The sequence below is a fragment of the Phyllostomus hastatus genome, unplaced genomic scaffold (assembly GCF_019186645.2).
Source record: "Phyllostomus hastatus isolate PE091 unplaced genomic scaffold, TTU_PhHast_1.1 phas_contig_1162, whole genome shotgun sequence".
NCBI classification, from domain to species: Eukaryota; Metazoa; Chordata; class Mammalia; order Chiroptera; family Phyllostomidae; genus Phyllostomus; species Phyllostomus hastatus.
In genome coordinates, this window is record NW_025333537.1 from 4,641,040 (window position 1) to 4,654,694 (window position 13,655).

At 45.2% G+C, this 13,655-nt stretch overlaps 1 protein-coding gene across 1 annotated transcript in view; it reads right to left on the reverse strand.

Moving 5' to 3' along the window:
• Window positions 1-3,139: 3,139 nt before the first annotated feature.
• Window positions 3,140-13,655, reverse strand: part of SUDS3 (SDS3 homolog, SIN3A corepressor complex component) — a 35,971-nt gene continuing 25,455 nt past the window's right edge. Inside the window, exons 11-12 of the mRNA XM_045843551.1 lie at window positions 9,531-9,615; window positions 3,140-6,554 (exon numbers count right to left, since the gene is read on the reverse strand). Coding sequence (XP_045699507.1) covers window positions 6,456-6,554; window positions 9,531-9,615 — 184 coding nt within the window. The 3' untranslated portion in view covers window positions 3,140-6,455. The remainder of the gene's footprint in view (window positions 6,555-9,530; window positions 9,616-13,655) is intronic.

Here is a 13,655-nt window from a genome sequence, read left to right on the forward strand (position 1 = left end):
GTAACACAACTAGCAAAGCAGCAAAGTCAGATTCTAAAGCCTTTGCCTTGGCACACTGCATCTCAGCCAACACTCAAATACTCATTCAAAGTATTTGGTGAAATACAAGTGATTCTTGATTATAGGCAGGGGCCTGCCAACCCTGGGCCACCGTGCTCAGTCCCTGCCTGTCCCAGCGGGCACCGCTTCCCCAGGGAATCTGGGACATCACCTACTCTAACCCCTTGCCCATCCAGGCCATCAGCATGCAGAGGCGAGCACCAGCCTCCAGAAACTAGAACACTCTGCTGAGTCTCCACTTTTAAGCAACGAGACAGAACCTTTAAGATTCTGATTATTGGTCTTCCCCCACCAGCAAAGTGAATTTTGTTATTTTTCTAGATCTGTATCTTTCAGCGAATTGAGCAAACACAGATTAGAGAAAATTGGTAGAGGGATGAACTACCTAGGTGTCTATGCTCTATCTTACCTTACTCTCCTAGGAATTCTCCTAAACATGCTGTGTATGTCTTTTTGTCTTAATAATCATAGTTATTCATAAAAATACCTATTTGTGTTAACACTGAATTCCCTAGAACTAATATTTCTTAGCATGCTATGATGTCCAAAGACAGTGAGCTGGTACCCGTGTTTCTAGTTCATTCCATCTAGTGCCTTGTTTTTAAAAGCAGGAAAGGTGCTTGCAACTTCACTAAACATGGGGCTTGGGGCAGGCTCCATGCCTTCCTCTGCCAAAGACTGCAGATGCAGGGAGCTGGCTGGAGCCAGGCAGGCAGTTTGAAGCAGGAGACACAGAACGAATGGTGTGTTCTCGTGGGTGACTCCACCGGAGGACGCGACACCAGAGAGCTGCAATGTGTAGGACACCCAGCACCCCACCTATTTGTGGAAACAAGTTCAATGGCTCCCAGCCTCCTCCTCACTTCACGGATGACAAGAAGAAAGGTAACTGGAAATCTGCAGACGTGTTTTCTCTGGAGCCTCCCTTGCGGCTTATCAGGTAAAGTAGGCTTCATCAAAACCAATTACCCTTCACATTCTGAACAGTTCCTTCCTTTTTAGATCTTTTACATTCATGCCTTTTAAAGGAAAGCAACCTCTTGGCCTATAACCATGACTTTCAACTCTCCTGCTCAAGGGAAAACCCAGTTATCCCAGCAGGAAAAAGTGTCCTAGCAAATTTTCTAGAATTTGCTCTGTGTGTACAGGGGGTGAGAACAGATTTAAACACACACACACACACACACACCCCAGGGAAGCACTGAAGAAAAAAGGTGAAAATGCTGACTGTTATTTTCAACATTAAGAGTTTGGGGAAGGGACCAGAGAAGGCAGTGGTTACAGGGAAACTGGCTTAGACTACACAAGTTCTGCACTCGGCCACCTAGTGGGCTTAAGTTACTGAACCATCTTCTGTGACCAAGAGTCTGCTGCCTTCTCTGAAAACTGGTGAGAACAATAGTGTAGTGTGTCCGGGGTTGTTCTGAGGTTTTAAACGAGATAATGCACGTGAAGGGCACCACGCCTGCAACTGGCACTATTATTAACCGGCTGCCTGTCTTTGCACGACATTTTGCATTAACACCAGTCAACAGCTAACATTCACAGAGCACTTCCTACGACTACACACAGTGCTGAGCTCTGAGTTTCATAAAATTAAATCTTGGGTTGATTACTAATAAGTCAGCCTTAAGTTTGGGACTGTTAGTACTCTTTTCAGTTTACTGTAAAGACTGGGAAAATGCCTCCTAGGAAGGGTTTAGTCGTGTCCGACGCATACAAAGTACCCCACAAAAGGCAGGTACTGACATCAAGGGCGAGCCCCGCTGGCCTTGAAAACCACAGGATGGTGAGAGGATGGACCTGAATCTGTTTTTCCCTCCCCCGTTTGGCCACATCCTTTGCTGCCAGCTCACATCCCCTAGCCTACACCAGGGGCTTGACTCTCCTAGCACAACTATGGAAGGATCCAGCAGCTCAAGAGCTTGAAAGTTAAAGTGAGTGAAACAGAGAAAACTACTCAGATGAGCCGTTACCCTAAGCAAGGAGAAGTAACCCAAAGGAAGCTGATCATGCTATTTCTTGGTTTCATGGATGCAATCACTTTGAGAAAATGCAACTTCTGCAATTAAGAATTGTGCACTTTTCTGGATGTTATGTTACAGTGAAAAATTTTAAATAGTGACCTCCCCTCTCCATCATTCAAAGCACAAAAGCAGCCCTTGCCAACGAGTGTGCTGCAACTGGGTTAACAAGCACAACAGGTCAGTCGCCTGGGGCCGCAAGCAACCTCCTCAGTTTACCCCCGGGCAGCTGCAGGAACAGTACGGCTTTCTGGAAAGATTGGGAGACACTGCCCTAGAGCACCATGCAAAACAAACAGCACCCTCCCTGAATCACACAAGTTTACCTCAAGGTTCCTCCTGCATTACCTGCGGCTGGGTCAGCCACCCTCCTGGTGACCCTTTGCATTCCTCGGTGTCCTGTCTTCCGCAGCCCCGCTCAGCTCCCGCGGCGGACTCACAGCTACGGCTTCTTTCACGGAGTTCGTCCACCTCATGCGTGGTCTTCCTCTTCTCCCGCTGGCTTCTATTTCCCCAGCATCACTGTCTTTTCCAAAGAACTCGGCCTTCTCTCGGCGTGCCCGAAGCAGGACAGCTTCAATTTTGTCATTTCTGCCTCCAGCGATGTTTCAGGCTTAATTGGCTCTAGGACTCTCTCTCTCTCTCTCTCTCTCGTCCATCTTTCCGGCTGCCCAGTATCCGCAGAGCTCTCCTCCAACACCCCCTTCCAAATGGATCCGTTTTCTTCCCCATCCAATTTTCATATGCATACATAGGAATTGGGAATACGTGGTTTTCTAAGGTTGATTTTATTTACTCAATTTTTAATCGGATCATTTAAGCCTCTCCAACAAGGGGAGGACACTTTATTTAAGGGTCAGCACCCCTAGATGGCTCTTTATAAAACTGAGTCTTTGACATCACTCCTTATCTGACTCTTTAAAAAAAAACGAGCAAATGTCTAGCACACCCCTCCCCGCTCCCAAATTCCTTCCCCACTGTCAATGGAAGAAAAACATAAAATAAATTTCAATCATTTATCAAGTCAATGGACATAACACAGACTTACACGCTGGTTTTCTCTTTGAAAGTTTATTGTTGGTTTTTTTTTAAAAGCTGTACTTTTTACATTTTACATTCACCTCTCAGAACACTGAATGGTACCAGTTAATGATGTTATTGTATAAAAAGCCCACCAGCTGCTTTAAATGGCTGCAATTTTTTTTTAGCATGTTCTAATATTAAAGTGGTTTGAACTCTGGAAAAATTGGTGTAACATTTAAGTAAGTACCAAGATTTCAAATTCCCAGATTAGAAACAAGATTTTTAAATCAGGATGAAATTTGGTAAAAATTCAAGGCTAAAGGAAATGTTAATAGAAAAACAAAACCAACAACATTGTAAAAAATAGGCTTTTCCCCCCAAGTTCGATTAAAAATGCAACCAACCCTCCCCCATATTTCTCTTAGAAAAGTCACCCAATCCTGAACACGGGGTCTCCCCACAAATGTGAGTAGCCTGATTGGCAGATCAGCCTCTGGGATCGCGCACCGGCCCCACTTAGAAGTCTGTTGTCATTGTTTCTTAACTAAGTTACATTAGGTAGTTAGACATCCATAAATACTAGCATCCAGACAAATGAAAATATCCCGGCTTTGGTTTGGCTACAGAAATATGGAAACTGTTCGAGAGGACACTGGTGAGGGAGAGAGGGAGTTGGGGGAACACACGAAGCCTCCAAGAAGAGGTAAAATAAATACTGGGACACATCAACAGCAAACACTGTGTCCTTGAGGCAGATGCCTTGGGCCGATCGCGCCTGCAGGTTCTTCATCAGAAATAACACACGTGTGGGTTCTCGACCCAAACGACACACAGACAGCTTCTCAGTCAGGAGGACACACATACAGGTTCATGATCGGAATTGTCTGGACCGACCTTTATTAAAGTACCACTTGCAGGAAACAGTTTGAATTTGGAAATTCATCTAGTGAGAGACAGACCTTTTGGAATAAGAACGGCCACCTGGGCTAGAAGGCAGCCCCTCTCATTCTGGGAACCACCGAGTCTGTTTCTCCCTCTAGGTCACAGCGCCCATCACAAAAGCTCCTCCATCTCCCAACGAGGAGGCCCTTCCACCCCTGGTCACTGCGGGGTCAGGAGAGATTGAAATGCCGATTTTCTCATCTCTGGAGTGATTCAATTACAAAATTAACAAACATCCGGGGTCAGGGCTGTAACGCACTGTGCCACGCCTCACAGCTACGTCTCATTTCCCTCCATCTTCCCCAGATCATGATTGTACCCGTTGTGAGGACGCTGAAGCACGGGAGGCAGTGATGGGACGGACGGCGGGCCTAACCGTGGCCTTAAACACCCTCAAATTTACAGAAGAGGCCAAAGTGCCAGACCCTGGTCTTCAAACAAAGTTAGTTCACAAAAGCACAAAGGTGCCCTCAGACAAGGCAAGGGAAAAAGGCAACTTGCTGCCTCGATGCTAAACCCTCAACGGTTATCAATACAATCTTAAAAAAAAAAAAAACTTTGGTGTAGTTTAGAAGGACAAAAAAAAAAAAAAAAAAAAACCTTCGGTGGCAACACACACTAAATATACCTAAAGGATTTCCATCACGGGGTGCTGGATAACAACCAACAGCTACCTGATATCATGTGATGTCACACACACCACGGTGACAATGCAAGCGAGAGAGCTCTCCCAAAGAGCAAAGGTCACCAAGGAAGAGAAGGCGGTGAGGTCCCTGTTCACCGTGGACTGGGTTCACTGTAGTCGGCACCCTAACAATGGGGGCCGGGCGCAGAGGAAACACAAAGGGTCCAGACAATTTTTGATGAACAGCATCATTCATCCTGTTTTTAAATGAGACTCCAACACCAAAAAAAAAAAAAAAAAAAGGAAGGAAAAAAGTAAATTTTAAATTAAAACAAAAATAAATCTTTACAAGTCTTCACTCTGAGTCTGTAGGGTTTGGTCTCTGCTGAAGCCAGGACTTTGGAGAAGGTGACTGACCTGTTGTCACAGCCCCACGACCTGGTTTGGGGTGCGCACATCAAGAGACAACACAGAGGGGATCACTGGAGACCAAGGGAACTATTTACAAAGATTTCCTAGGATGTGTCCAGTCTCCCGATTGCCTACAGAGATGCTAACATTTGCTCTAACCCCCAAAACTTTACAAGCATCATAAGGTGGCAACTAGTATATAAAAAAAACCCCATCACCCAACAAATCGTTTCTCTAGTTGCAGGAATGAGGGAAAGGAAGCAGGGAGTGCAAGGGGGCTGTGTCATCAGGACTCATCAGTGAGAGTGTAGGGTTCGTGGCAGCCACGGCACAGCCTTCTGTCTCTGCCCTGGGCCAGACCTCCTGGGAGAGCTCCTGGAGGCCGCGCGTGCAGACAAGGCTCCATTGGTTTGAAATGGCCAATGTGCAATAACGGCATCAGTGACGAGAGTGCCATTTGAATTAGGAGTGAGAGTCTGTAGATCACTGGTTGTTGCACTATCAACCTCGCCTCCCCACCGTCAGTAGATAACCCAGATAACCAGCCTGCGGCAGGTACCACTTCACCTAGTCGGGAGCAGGGGACATGAATTACAAATGAAACCGTTGGAAATGACCACTTCCTGTTTCAGCTCGAGCTCGAACAACTGCGTGTGAATAAACCACTTGCATTAAATAACACTTAAAATATGGTACCTTTAGCACATTATGAATATGAAACACCCCCTCCCCCTAGCCCCGATCACTTCAGTGCACGCAGTCCCCCAGGCGAATGCTTCTGTCGTTCAGCCGGGGGAGAGGATGCCATGCGCCAGATGTTGCACGAGGCATTTGCTTCTCGGAGAAGGCTGAGAGCCAGGAGAATTAATCTCCTTCTGCTAGGACCTCTCCCCAGGCTCCTGGGGAAACAGCAAATTGGGCTCGACAAGGGAAGTAGCTATGTGATGCACTCATCAGATTCAAAACATGGAAATGCACTGGAGAGTGTATCCCTTCCTGCTCTTCTTCATGGTAGAAAGACCTGAAGACAGTACAAAGAAATGTGCCTTCAAACTCAAAGGAAGCTTGGGGGGGCGGGGGGGGGGGGGGCCAAAAAAAATAAGTAAATCAAACTCCCGATACTCCTGAAAGTAAAACCGTCTCCTGGTGACTGCTGGCTGGAAGAAGTCGAGGCAGCAAAGAACGAAACAAAGATGGATGTGACTGGCCACGAAAGTGCCTTTCAGAATCCACAACAGTGTTCTCCATTGTCCAAGGCCAAGGAGCAACTCCCAAGTTAAAAACTTTCTACTAAGAAGAAAACAAAACAAAACCAAAACCCAAAAATCACTCCAGAAAAAAGGTCAAGAGAAGGAGAGCACCATAGCACGTCAGGCCGCTGACCTCCGGCGGATGACAAAGAGCCCACGCTGAAGCTGGCCCAAGTAAATCCTCATCTTGGTGCTGTCACTTGTCTTTCTCACCCAGATCTGCAGGGGAGAAGGGAAGGGAACAAGATGAAAGAGGCTAAGACTGAGGAGGAAGTCTTCCAGAGCATGAAAACATTTGCATAAGTTATGTGTGGGCAGAAAACTGGCAACCTCTTCCTGTCAACCTGCAAGGCCTTGGGGAAGTACGCCCTTGACCTCCGGCCCTCCTAAAGGCACACCTCAAGTGCAGACAGCAGCCCCTGGGCTCCTCTCTCCCAGCCATCTCTCCTACATCTCTGACGAAGAAAACGGAAAGAGCCCTGGCTGGTGGGGCTCAGTGGATGGGGCAACAGCCTGTGAACTAAAAGGCTGCTGGTTCAGTTTCCAGTCAGGGCACATGCCTGGGTTGCAGGCCCAGTTCCCAGTTGGGGGCGTGCGAAAGGCAACCCCACAGATGTTTCTCAGACACATCGATGTTTTTCTCCTTTTCTTTCTCTCTCCCTGTCCCCCTCTCTGAAAATAAATAAAAATTTTTAACGGAAAGCACAATAATACGGGTTCCACTTTGGCCTTGATTGGTTTGACTACAGCATTACCAACATTCAAGATACATATACGAAATATTTTCCTTACCTCAAGGGACTTCAATATTATAGCCTTTCAGTACTAGTTTCCTGACAGTTAAGGATAATGGTTGTGACAGGAAAAAAAGGAAAAACTAACAACAAAAAAAAGATGCCCATGAGTGAACTAAGGCCCAATTAGGATCATGCAAAGGTTAAACTAGCTTCAGACAGGCCTCCCTCCTGACCACAGCGTTCCCCCTCAGAGGGTGTCATGTCTTGCATTCCACAGGCAGACACATCCGTCCGCAGAACTGAGGGTGAACTCCTGCAGTGGGCAGACTGCCAGAGCTGACCGGTGCACTCAGTAAGGGGCACCCCTGCAGCCAGGAATGGGAAGGAGAGATGACACACTGAGCAAGGGCCTACTGTGTGCCAGACACTATGTTGATCAAGCTGCGCCTCCTCCTCCTCCTCCACGGAGCTCCCACCCCACGCCCGCCATGAAGTAAGTGCTAGCACTGCCCCCCTTTTATGGAAGAGCAAGGCTAAGGCGCATGTCCAATGTAAGCCCTAGCGCCTGGCATCAAAACCCTTGCCCCCCTCCACTAAACCAGGCCCTGGTTCTTCTCATCACTTTGCTCATGTGTTTAATTAACACAATGCTTTTTTAAAACTCTGCAACACATATATGCAAGTACGAGTTTACAAATCTATCTTCTCCCTCCCTGAGTTTTCAGGTCTTAAAAAAAACTTATTCTCAGTTTCATCTCCATTTCTTTGTTGTGATTATTTAGCACCAGAGAGACTTTGAAGTCAAATACGCTGGTTTAAAAATAAAGACCTCACATGAAGCTGAACCTCTAAAGGACCTTGTAGAACCATTTTCAAGTAAAAACTGACCCCCAGGAGGGCTGAACTGGGAAGTCACAACACATTCAGATGCACCCACCAATTCTGCCCAGAGTCAAGTTATGCAAAGGCCAAGTGGCCCGAGTGTCACTTAGGATGTGACCTGACAAATGAGCTGGAATACCTCCAAGAAGTGAGAAATGGTTTCCTGTTACCACAGTTGCATGCCTCTGGTGCTATGAGGTGTCTCCCCTCCAGGGGACATGTCTCAGTGTCACTGTTTCCTTGTCAGACCTCGTTGACACTCTATTAATGTCAAAAGGCAACAATCTTTAACAGAGAGACAGAAAAACCCAGCTTGCACTTCTGTTCTCCTGAAAAATCTTGAGGTGTCAGGGAGAACTGTGCAATGGATCTGCAGTTAGGTTTAGGAACCAGGGCGCCGCACGAGCTTTGTGCAGCCGCCCGCACAGCCAGGCACCCGAGCTCTTTTGTGAAATCACAACACCTCTTGCTGGGAAGCAGCAAGCGTCTGTATGAGATCCCCTGTTCTGGCCTGGACTTGGCTTAAGGTGACACAGAGAGAAGAATGACATTCACTCATCTGGAAGGCTCTCCCTCACCACTAAGGAAACAATCATTTTGCAAACTAGTCACATTGAAGGGCATTTTCAATTCAGGAAGCCGGGGGAATAGAAGAGGCTTCAGTCACTCCGTAATCCGGTTTCATTAGATTTACTGTGCACTGGCACAAATAAGTTAGAGGGCAGACACGCAATAATCAATTTCACTGCAGACATTTTTGGACTGATAAAAAAAAAATCAAGCCAATCCAGATATTAAAGTTCTAAACTTTTTTTTTTAACTACTAATAATACAGGTCACACTCTGCTGACAGCCTCCTAATGAAGGGCCAGTCGGAGAACTCACAGGCGGGCCATGCCATCCTTGAGCGTATATACCCCTCTGAGCTGACTTCACAACCCGTCCCCACCCCTCAGCAGTGACTGGAGGAGGCCAACAACTAAGGGCATGAGCCTGGGAGCTCAGTGTTCAGACGCACGACCGGGCGCGTCAGACTGGGAGGGCAGCAGGCAAGGAGCAGTGTGTGGGTCAGACCGGGCCAGCCCCGTGCAGTCAGCACTCACTGTGTGCCAGACCCTGTGCCGGGTGCCTCAATACAAACCTCAACAGCATGAACCAAATCTTTTAGTCCACATGAACGTTCTAGAGAAATAACAAAGAGGGAGTATACTCCACAGGTGAGTTCCATTCTCAGTAGATGGTTACCTTAAAAAAGCAGTAGGATTTGGAAGCACAGATTCCAAACAGACGTGCCTTTTGTTCTTTCCTGCTGTCTAGCTCATGGTTCCCAACTCGATTACTGCACAGGGGGTTCACAGACACAAGGAATACACAAATCCATGCATGTTGCGGTCAAGCAGAGCAAGGGATTTGCAAAGGGGATTTTGCCCACATGCAGTTTCTGCCTGTGGGAGGTGCAGACGTTGGACTCCAGCCCACATACAACACGTGACTCCACTGTACTTTCTCAGGGGCCCTCACACTGCGGGTGGGTCGCCTTTCGCCTTCCCCAAGGGTGAGGGAGTATGGTTCCTACCTCATTGGCTCCCACAGAGCTGATCACACAGCTCAGTTTCTGGTTGTCCTTGGACTCCAGGTAGATGGCTTGGCTCTTGTGGTACCTGCCGAAAACAGAACACAAGTTTATTGTTTAAACCACTTTACTAAAATATGATTGAAATGTAAGAAGCTGTACGTGTTTACTGTATACAAAGTGATGGGGATTAAGTATACACCCGTGGAACCATACTGCTGTCAAGGCCACAGACACACCGGGAGTGGGCAAAAGTAGGTTTATACTTGTGAGTACATGGAAGTTTATTCTTGCATTATTAATTTATTAATTATTGTATTATTTATTATTAACCTGCTTTTGCCCACTCTTGTATATAAATCACCTCCCAGAGTTTCCGCCTGTCCTCTTTATTATGATTATTGTTTTTTGTTGGTGTTTTTGGGGGGTAAAAACACTCAACATAAGATCTACCTTCTTAAAAAAATTTAGGAATACAATTTAGTATTGTTAAAGGCACAGATTTTTTAGGAAGGAATGAAAGGGAAAAAAAAGAAGACCACAGCAAAAAATGTAATTAAAAGAGACTTATTTGGTATTTGAGAAAGAGTCTGAATTTCAGGTTTAATTTAAAGGCTTCTATCCTCAGATTAGATTAGATGACAACCTCCTAATCTTCTAAATCTAAAACTTACACTCCTTGGTTCTTCTGCAAAGACGGAAGGGGGAGGGACAAGAAAAGGAAAGGAAATTAACTCTATATTTACTTTTCATTTGGACTATATGACTTAATTCAAAAAGTAGATTATAATTTTTCAACTAAAACCTGTTTTTACCCCAAAACACTGAAGATGGAGGCTACACAGACAAAATGAACAGAAGGGCTTAAAAACTGGTTGTCCTGTTACTTATTCTCCATTCGCCCCATAAGTCACCAACAAGAAGAAAGGCCCAACTCAGCCCTTACTTGGGTCACTCATTCGACAAATACTCACTAATCGCTCACTGCGCACCACCGACTATGCTGAAGGCTGGAGGCAGACCGTGAACAAGGCCACGAGGCCCCCGCTGTCATGGAACTTCAAATGCAGTGGCAGTGAAGGCTATGAAACACTCTCACCTGGCACACGGGGAACTGGGCGGAGCTCTGAGCATCGCGACACGCCCCAGGGAGTGGCTGGTGGGGCCTGGTCCGACAGGAGAGCTGCTTTCAAGGGAGCAGACAGGACAGGCCCTGCCCTTGTAGGCTCTACATCTGTTCTCCTGGCCTACAGTGCAGAACCACCTTCAACTTCTGCAAGTTCAAGGACAAGCCCAAGGATGGAGGTGAGGAAGCCGGAGAAAAGCCAAATGGCACAGCAACAGCTGCCACGGGATGAAGGAGCAGCTGCTGGATTACAAGAGCTGGAAACCAGGAGAGCTGCAGCTGGCAGCCCTGGCCTGGGCCAGCACCTGTTCAGTCAAGAACATAACCTTTGGTTCATTCTGGCTGCAAGGATCTGGCTAACAGACCCACTAACTCATGTAAATTCCACTAAAACCAAAATTCGTCTCCCAGAAAAGCACTGCCTTTATGTCATTGTTTCCGTGGGAAAAGAGAGCAGACTGTCTATTGGTATAATGAAATAATCTACTGCCAAGACATTACAGTAAAGGATGGGTTCACTCCCACAATAAGCCTTCTCCAATCTAGGTCCTAAGCACTCTTTAATCTGCTACTTAGGAACTAAAAACTAAGGTTTCCAAGTCAATTTACTTCCTGAAAACAGTTAAAAAAATCGAATCATAAACACAATTAGAAAGGCAAGATTGGTTTAGATCCAGCTTCAAATTGCTTTTGGCCAGAGATTAGCTGGTAAACTGGGTTAGAGGACCCTCAATAATGCTAAATATGTAATACTGCAAGCTCTGAATTGTACAATGCATGAGGAAAGGCTGAATTAGTTCACAGCAAAACTCAGACTTGAGTTTCCCTCTCACATCTAATCCAACTGTCCTATCTAAATGGTTAGAATACAAATATAGAGAGAACATTCAGTTATTCTATTGGGATTGTGATTTATTAAAGAAATAAAAAACACAAAATAACAGGCAACTAGCCTCAAGTCATTCTGATACTACTTTCTAAATACTTTAATAAAGGAAGGTCATTGATGTGGCAAGAAGTGTATTACTGCTGTGGAAACACGCTCAATATACTGTTAAATAAATGTGTCCATTATGTTCCTACATCTGTAACAAAACATGAATGTTACATGTGTATCATATACACACAGAAAAAACTGGTAAAACTTATGTATTAAAATGCACATTAAAATTTTATAAAAATATGAAATATAAGTTAAGAATGGTATTCTTTTTATTGTATAGCTTTATTTTGTGTAGAATAAACAGGTATTACTTGTATTAAAAAGTAAATAGTATTTCCTTAAATGGTGATACTCGACAATATCTAAACAAGACGGGGTAAAAAGAAAACCTAATGTCACAAATTTTATCTTTAATTTCTGTTAAAGACATCAGTTAACTCTGGAACAGTATTCAAACAATCTCCGTGAGATGTGTTGCATTTTTATTCAGATGTGCTCAGCAAACCCCGTACACCTGGCTGGCTTAGACGTGAACACCAGCCATAAACAATGCAATCCATCTCTTACCCCTAAGAAGCAGTCTGGGAATGAAGCATCTGGCCACCTCCCCAAAGTGCCAGCTCTGGGATCCCAAAATGGAGTTAGCTTCAATGTCCACCACTGGCCACTGTTTGTTCCACGGGAGAGCTGGCCAGCATGTTTCTCAAAGAGGCCCACTTCCAACCCAACTGATTCCCATCTCTCCCTGAAGCAGAGTCTCCAGAACCTCCAGGAGATACTCATGTACCACACCAGGGCCTTGGGGAACCATCATCCCTGGATATCAGATCTATTAAAACATCGGAATTCCCGCTCTAACAGGTGTGGCTCAGTGGGTTGGTCATCATCCCACGAAGTGAAAGGTTATGGTTCGACCCCTGGGGCACATGCCTGGGTTACAGGTTCGGTCCTTGATTGGGGCATATTAACAAGTAACCAATGTTTCTTTCTCTTTCTTTCTCCCTCCCTCCCTCCTCTCTGGTAAAAAACAAAATAAAACAATAATAAATGAATTATCTGAATTCTCTGGGAAAGATACCATATTTCGCCATGCATAATGCGCTCCTGTGTATAATGCACACCCTGTTTTGTGTGCATTCTTATTTTTCCCTCAAAAATTTGGGCAAAAAAGTATACATTATACATAACAAAATACAATTAAGTCCTCAGTGCTCATATAGGGGGTGTTTTTAAAATGAGACCACAAAGTGCCCTGGCTGCTGTAGCTCAGTGGATTGAGCACTGGCCTGCAAACCAAAAGGTCACGGGTTCGATTCCCAGTCACAGAGCATGCTTGGGTTGCAGGCCAATATTTCTCTCCCTCTTTCTCCCTCCCTTACCCTCTCCCTAAAAAATAAAGTCTTTAAAAATTTAAAATAAAATAAAATGAAGCCAAAAACTACATGACAACCTTAAAATACAAATTTACCTTTCAATTTCTAAGGGCTAATAAAAGAGCAGGGAAAATTTCAAAATATACTTAGAACATAAAAAATGTTAAAAAAGCACCCATCAATCGAGCTAAATTAGTAAAAACGCACATTCTCACTTTTTGCCAATTAACCCATTTTACAAGCTATAACTCATCTCTGCTGAAAAAAATACTTCAAGTGGCCTCAGAGGACAAGCCCCAAATGTCAAGCTAACTTTATTACTTTATTACTAATGGAAATTCTGACCTGGGAATCCCTACAATTAAGCTCTTAAAGCTTTGCCTCTGCTATTAAACCCAATGAACTAGAGTCACCACTACTACGATGGAAGAAAGCAATTTCTGCAGAAGATGGGTCAAAAAGTGGGGCAGGGAGGGGGTAGAATTCATTTCATTTTGTGCCCTGCTGGGAATCCTGATAACTAATGTTTCTCTTCAGAAGAGAAGACCATGTCACAGCTCTTGCCTCAAGAAGTCCCAATTCCAGGTGTAAACATTCCCTGTTCTGAGTACCGTCTTCTGTGCCAGCTGAAGGCTAGAGGGTTAAACCCACTCCGGCAAGTGGGTGGCTTCTTCTCTGATTCGCCC